The 8,228-nt window shown below is 33.7% G+C and overlaps 1 protein-coding gene across 1 annotated transcript; it reads right to left on the bottom strand.

Moving 5' to 3' along the window:
* Positions 1–1,282: 1,282 nt before the first annotated feature.
* LOC120775572 lies at positions 1,283–7,733 on the bottom strand. The gene is made up of 3 exons (XM_040105804.1): positions 7,503–7,733; positions 4,116–4,730; positions 1,283–2,441 (listed from the first exon to the last, which is right to left on the bottom strand). The coding sequence occupies exons 2-3, from the start codon at positions 4,707–4,709 to the stop codon at positions 1,905–1,907; spliced, it is 1,131 nt and encodes a 376-aa protein (XP_039961738.1). The 5' UTR covers positions 4,710–4,730; positions 7,503–7,733; the 3' UTR covers positions 1,283–1,904.
* Between the last annotated feature and the right edge of the window lie 495 nt (positions 7,734–8,228).

Raw genomic sequence — 8,228 nt, 5'->3', positions numbered from 1 at the left:
AAAAAACACCTCCAATAAAAAGATAACGACAGCAAAGAAGATCGCTTTCATTCCCATAACAAACACGCCGTTAGTTCTGCTTTCTCCAATTTGATAAAGATAAAATTTGATAAATGGGTATGGTAGTGAACGAGGGTAAGACGAAATATCTCCTGTCATCGAATAAACAGTTGTCGTACTCCCCCTTGACTCCCACTTCCCTACGGAAAGTCATAACTTCGAAGTCGTAGATACTTCATCCATCCTGGAATCAGCATTAACACCAACAACAACGTCAGTCTCGAAATCCAATGCAGAATAACTCTTGCCAATAGATGCTACTTCGGACTGAATAGGCAATTGAGAAGTAAAGTCTTCTCTAAAAAAATATATATATATATTCGAATAAAAACAAAACTCTATTAGTCCCTCATTATTCCGGTCTTGCTATATGGTGCATAGGAATGGACGATGACAACATCTGATCCTGACCCAAATTTTGTTCAGCGATGAGGCCCATTTCTGGTTCAATGGGTGTATGTAGACAAGCAAAATTGCCGCATTTGGGACAAAGAGCAACCTAAAGAGACTCAAGAGCTGACATTTCATTCAGGAAAAAAAAAACAGTTTGGTATGTAGTTTCGAGCCGGTGGAATCATGGGTCCAATATTTCTTTAAAAGTGATGCCGGTGAGTGGCAAACGTAACCTTCAATGGCGACCGTTATTGCGCCATGATAACCGACTTTTTGATGCCTGAAGCTCGTGATCTCGGCGCCAATTGGTTTCCCAATGGATTTATTGAGAGATCACTTCGCTGAGCCGATAATTTCAAGTATTGGGTCAGACGATTGGCCACAAAGATTCTGTGATATTATTCCGTTAGACTTTTTCCTGTAGGAATATGTAAAGCCTAAAGTCTATGCGGACAATCCCGCTTCGATTCAGGCCTTGGAGAAAAACATCTCACGTGTCAGTCGCCAGTTACCAGCCGAAATTCTCGAACGAGTCATCGGAAAATGGTTTTAACAGATGGACCATATAAGCCAACATGTGAAAAAGATAATCTACAAAAAATAAATGCCAAATAATATTCTTTCGAATGGTAATATACATTCCCCCATTAGATTAGAAGTTTATGTGTTTTTTCTTAAAAAAAGAGTAGGGAACATCGAAACAGATCACCATTTGTATATAAACATACCTTCAAAATTAACAAAACAATTGATTTCGTAGTTTTTTGTTTGTTTTAATTCCCAAAAATCGCCAATTAAGGCTCTTACACTGGGTGTGCCACTTAACAATTTGAAAAAAACTAACTACTTATGTATGTACAGCTATGTATTAAAATAAATAAATATTACATTAAGCAGCTAATTAATCACAGTAGGCATTAACGCACACTAACTATTTAGCACAAGCAAAAAAATTATTTTAATACATACATATGTACATAATATCATTGCGTTAAAAAATGCTATAATTGGTTGAGTGAGCTAACTACTTACATAATTTATAAATTAAGTGTGTACAAAAATTTAATTACAACAATAAATATGAACAACTTAGCTGCTAAATGGTGGCTGGGCATGATTTCAATAAATATTTTTCGTTTTATGTAAAATGCGCTTATACGCCTAAATGAATGCAATAAATAAATAAATAAATAAGTAATGTGATGCATACTTTGAGGAACTCTAGCCTATAACTAGGATTTGTGCGCTTAAAACTAATTAAACTTAGTGGTATGTTTAAGTATTGGACGTCCTTATTTCGGTATAATACAACAGCCGAGCCGACACGCGCTTTCAACAGCCTTTATAAAGGCTACTGTAGGCATAGCTTCTTTTAGTTACACTATTAATGGCACATACTGGGATAAATTCATTACACTACTAATACACTAACACCATTATGTGTTATGCGCTCACGCTGCCAACGGCAACTCGTCGCTCATGCCGTACGACGCCTGCGCAGAGGTGTCGTAGCCCTCCAAATCGGCCAGATCCAACCAGTGACTGTAGTTGCTCTCATCACTGTAGCTGGCTACAGACTTGGCTGTTGCTCTATTGCCCACCCGCTTACGTGTCGCCTGCATTTGACGACGCACTATTTGCAACATATGTTGCACGTATTTGTTGTAACGTTGTTTGGCGAAGCGCAAATCTTTCGCGTCCACACCTTGCTTGTCGACACGTGCCTGATCGTTTGAATAGAAATTCAGCTTCTTTTGCATTTCGGCGCGCGAAACGGAGCGTATTTTCGCTTGTGGATTTACAGCATGTATGGCGGATTCCACTTCGCAGAGTATGCGCCGCGCGCTCAGCAACAGTGCGTTCAGTTCGTGTGTGGTGGCGCTGACCATTTGCAGATTTTTACGATCCCAACGATATTGTTTCACACCCAGTTCGGCGAAGCTGGCGACAAATTTCTGCATGGCGCGATGCCAGTGATGAAGTTCGATCTGTAATGGAAGAGAAGGTAATGATTAGTTGGCGGTTGATTGTGGGATTTTTGGTATGTATGAGCTTAAAGGCTTATTTATGATAGGATTGCTGACTAGTTTTTCTTTAGTTACAATTTCATACTAAAAAGTCGAATGAAAAATAAAGAAGCCTTTTGCAGAAAATATTTTTGAGATATCGATCTGAAATTTTGCATGTTTTTTTTCTGCTCAAAGCGCTACTCATTTATCGAAACCGCCGTTGTCGGAGCTCTATACCGTAGAGGCGTGATACCAACTCAGCGCTCGAAATGAAATCTTTGTATGGAAAACTTTTACATATAGTATAACAAACTATCTTCACGAAATTTGTCATATTGTCCGGATCGAAATACTATATCTTATAGCTGCTGACCAAACGAAATGAAGTGAGTGTATAGAAACATTTTTACTTGTGAAGAGTATTCTATAGTAGATTCAGCGCAACCAAAGTTGACATTTTTCTTGTTTCAATTCTTCTTTCATATTTTCTATGTGACTCCGCGCCTCTATATACTGATTCAACCTCCTGCAATAGTCATTTTGCGAAATGTTTGGGAAAATCCATTCTATTCACACCTGAAAACAAATAAATCCAATTGTCGGGGAAAATCCAGAGTGAAATTTGATAGGTGATAAGCGTGCGAGCCTCCGACTTTCGGCAAGCAAAGCTTTGTAAGTACAAAAGTACGGAAAAGAGGAATAAAAAAAATAATAATAACAAAAGCAAATGCTACGCGCTCAATATAGCTAACAATCAGCGTTTCGCTAAAAAACAACAACAGCAAAAAACCATAACAAAAGCGGCTGCTAAGTGATAGACAAGCAGACCAAGCTCCATGGCATACGAGCGCCAAAAACACAACAAGTAATTCAAAACAAGCGAGTGCCTTATATGCTGTGATAAAAGCGCGCACAAACACACTGTGATATACATTTCAACAGTTGTACGCACACACACATATGTATATATCACACACACACATATGTATATATCACATACATACATATGTATGTATATTTGGATGAATTTCAGTGTCTAGCGGTCTGCGGTCGTGGATACGCCGATACGAAGTGACTAAACTTTTGCATTAGTCATCGGCTTGCTCGTCTGCATGTAAGTGTGTATGCAAAGCGAGCGAATAAGTACGTCACTACGTCACGCAATAACGAAAAAAAGAAAAAAGAGGCTAACCCAAACTAGAGGAAGCGTGTTTGTATGCATGTACACACGGGCTCGTATAATTTGCTTATTAAGTAGTAAATGATTGTCACAGTTGGCGCGAGCTTTCAGCGAACGCCAAGCGCACAGCTGGCCGTTCGGCCGCTCGGCTGCTCAGCTGGTTGCTTGGATGGATGGATGGCTGGTTTAATTGGTAAGCGCGGCGCATGCAGGGCGCGCGTTCAGCTTAAAATCGGTCAGCAGCGCAACGAAAGTGCTTCATATCACAGACATACTGTTTACATACATATTATATTTATGCGCTCACTGTTATTTGCGTTGCTTGTTGTTGTTAAAAAAAATAAATTAATTTTGCAGAATGCGCTTCGTAAGTTTCGCAGTAATCAATTGATTGTATGACGTCCAATATTTTCACATTTTTGTGCATGAATAATTATGTTTTTCTTATTTAATTCACATGAATATATACTCACTTTGGCTGTTCGATTCAGTGTTGGCAGAAATTTATATTTCCTACTATGCTTGCGCCAGCTGGCCATATCGGTGATATTTATCGTATGTAGTGCATTTATAGTTGTATTCTCCGAACGCAGCGCCTTTCTCAGCGTTCGCACTGCTTCCTCTTTGGCCATCATATGCTGTATACTCGGCTCGGCATTTTCCTCCCGCACAAACCCGCATGCATTCACCCACTCAAGTGGCGCCACAGCATCGTTTGTCACACTAGCTAAGCCGCTCAGGTGCATTTCGTCGTTGTGGCGCTTGCGCAGTCGCTTTCGTCGTCCGTGTTGTGCCGCACCTGCCGTGCTGTCGAGTAATTGTTGAAAGACGGCTCTTTGTTGATTGCTAAGCGCCTCGGCGGCGTTTATAGCTGCTAATGCTGCTGGTCGGACGTTGTTGCCGGGGGTGGCTGAGGTGTGCATGTGAACGGCTTGTATGGCGGCCGCTGCACTGTTTGCAGGCATTTGTGTTAATACTGTTAGCACTGTAAACATGAATACTGTTAATTTTGTTAACTGTTTGGTTCGTTGGCCTTGCTGTGTTTGCGTGGCGCTTGTTTTAGCCATTTTGTGGTCGTTTGTTGTTAGCTGAAATTAATTAAAAATTATAATTTTTATTAATTATTAATTAATAGATCGGAAAATTAATACAATAAAAATAATTTTATTTTTATACTTGTTTTATTTAAATAAATATTTTTTTAATTTTTATTTGATTGAAAATTATGTTATTTAATTTTTTTTTTAAATTAATATTTGATTGAAATTATTAAAATAAAAAATATATTTTTATTGTTATCTTAAAATTTGGAAGTAAAATTTGTGTTTAGAAAATTTTTAATTTTATAACCTGAATCTGAATATATGTATGTGATAAATTAATATATTTTTAATCAATTATTTTTTATACGTTTGATTTAAAATATGATTGTATTATATGTACATACGTATATTAAAAAATATTTTAATTTCAGTTTTAAATAATTTTTTTAATTTTAAATTAAAAAGATCGGAAGAAATTGAAATTTTACAATAAAAAAATATATATTTTTATTTATTTATTAGTTTTTTTAATTTTTAATAGTTATAATAATAGTTTAAAATAATTTCATGAAAATGTTTTATTAGTAAACAAATTTTGGGTTAAAAATTTTGATTTTAGTTTATTTCAATTTTTCTTTTAATTTTCTTTTCTAATATATTTTTATAATTTTTATATGTATTTCTTATTTCATGTTTTATATTTTTAAAATATGTTTGTATATTTTTTATTTCAATATTTTAATATTTATTTATTTTTTTTTAATTTTTTCGCATTTGTTTATGTTTTACGCAACCCATAAAGCATAACTCAACTAAACAAACCAGTTGCTGTTGTATCTTCTTAAGCGAACGAAACAAAAATAAAAAATCTCCCTAGTTGACATTTACAACAACTTATCGCCGGCAATAAATCCTACAAATATGTTAATTAATATTGCAAAATACCTGCGAGGCAGCAATATTAACATATTACGATACTAAACTAGTAGTTGCAACCTAAACGGTAGGCAGGCAGCACACACAAGAACAACAGCAACTACAAAATGCTGTAAACAAGTGTCATTCAAAGGCCTAAAACAACGTGTGGCGCATGCGCTGCAACAATAACAAAAACGAGGACGAAGTCAACAGCACTCACTTAGCAGCAGCAGTTGCACGCGGCTCATCTGTCAGTGAAAAATGCAGAAATTCCACACATACATTTGTGGTTGTATGCAGCCATGCCGGATTGTTTAGTGTCTGCAAATTATAAGTTGCATCTAATGCGGTAGCTCATAATGACTAGCAACAGTTTCATGTATATACATACATACACATATAGTATATATAATGTGCATACATACATATGTATGTATGTATATGTAAATGGTTTGGCATAAAACAATTTGGGGATTTCGCTTGCGGTACGCTTGCGCGCTGGACGTGTCTGCGATGGCGTGCCAAATAGTGGCTATAAAACACGTTGATGACGTACCTACATGTCTGTGCAGGTGCGCATGTGTATGTGTGTGTGTGTGCATGTGAGCGCGCGTTGACGCACGCTTGTAGGCGTAAGCCATCGAGCTTATAATAACCATGTCTTTGTCATTAAAATGGAATGAAAGGTCGTTATTGTTTTGAAGTTACCCTACAATGTTTGTTTTTTGTTGGGTTTTAATTTCTTTTGATTTAAAGTTTTATTATTAATCTTTTTTGTCTAAAAGACACAGGTAAATGTTGACCTATATTCATTTATGTTTTGCGGCTATGACGACATAATAACGAAAGTTGTTGTTGGTATGTGCATTATTTTGGTTTCTTTTCGAGAAATTTCCTAGTTTTTTTACTTAAATTGTGATTTTTTGAAATAATTTTTTTTTAATTAGGCTAATTTTTTTTAACTAAATTAATTTCTTTAATTAAAATAATTTAAATTTTGACGAAATTTCATTTCATTTCAATATTATTTAATTTTTTTGACCATTTTTTCATATTAATTTCATAAAAATTTATAACTTTATTCATAAAAATACATGTTATTTTAATTTTACAAATTTTTATTTGAATATTTTAAGACCATTCTTTTTGTTAAATACAGTTTTTAGCATATATTCATATTAACTTCAGGATATTTTTCGTTTTTTTTTCATAAAAATTTAATTTAAATTTTGTAAAGTTTATTTTATTATTTTAAATCAAATAATTAAATTAAATAATTATTTTTTGAATTTAAATTTTTTTTCTAATAAATTTGAAAGTTCTTTACAAAACTCTTAAAACAGCAAAAATATTAATTCTCAAAGAAGTTTTTTTAAAGGCACGTTCTTAATTTAGCGCTAATAATTTTCGAAAAATTTGTGTTTATATTATTTTTTTCTTTTCCAAGCAGTTTGAAGTTACGGCGTGGTGCAAAAAGTTTCTATTTGAAAAATATTTTATATTAAACTATATTTCAACTTTTTTAATTAATTATTTAATAATTAATTTCATATTAATTATTTTTACACTTTTTTCTATTTAATAGTTTGTATAAAATATTATTTTTATGCTATGTTACGCATATTTTTTAAATTAAACTACTAATTAAATAAATTACTCTGTTGCTTTACTTTTTATATATTTTATTTCATAATAATTATTTTTATTTTGTCATTCATAAATATATTTTATTTGATATTAATTAATTTTGTAATCACATTTATTAATTGAAGCACCGCACATAATACTTTTTTCATTAAAATTTTTATTTTATTTCATATGAAAATTTTTATGTTATTTTTATTTAAATTTTTTTAAAAGTTTATTTAATTTTTTTCTAAATTTTTCCATCATTCTTACCTTTTGCCTCTTTTAAAAAATACTGTTAGTTAGTGCCTTTGCACTGGAAGCCAATTCGCTGCTTCTCTCTCTCACTTGTGCGGCTCTTTAACAGCTGATTTGTTGCAATCGCAAATGAAGTTTTTGTGATTTTGTAAATATTTCCGTTTTTTCGAACACACACGTGCTTTTTACACAGCCAAATTACGTATTCGTGACAATAAATTCCGTTATAACACGTGCTTCGCAGTAAATAAATTAATAACGAGCTTAATAATATTTATATTAATTTTAATTACTTTAATTTTCACAGCGCCTTTCAATTGACTTTTAATAACGTGTTAATAATTTAATATAATCTTTACTTAATACTTATTTCGTTCGTTTCAATTATTATTAATTTAAATTATTATTATTTTTTTGCTCCGAGCTGCGTGTTGCTCATTTGTCGATTTAATACTTAATAATAGCGTTGCTTACGTTTCGCAGTCTTTATATGAACTAACTAAAAACATTTGAATGCCGACTCTCTTATGAGCTTGTTAACGCCGGCATGCAGCGTTTACACACACGCACACACATACACACACGCGAACACAGATGCCAATAAGCGACGCGTTAGTCAGCGCGACACGCTTACTTGCGGGCCGGCTTGAGTCTCCCTCACAATTATGAATAAGAGTTACGAGCAATGAGTTAGAAATTAACTGTGTATATTCAATTGAGTCAAATGTTGAAATCACAACA

This window comes from Bactrocera tryoni, chromosome 4 (genome assembly GCF_016617805.1).
Source record: "Bactrocera tryoni isolate S06 chromosome 4, CSIRO_BtryS06_freeze2, whole genome shotgun sequence".
NCBI classification, from domain to species: Eukaryota; Metazoa; Arthropoda; class Insecta; order Diptera; family Tephritidae; genus Bactrocera; species Bactrocera tryoni.
This window is presented reverse-complemented; position numbering and strand designations above follow the sequence as displayed.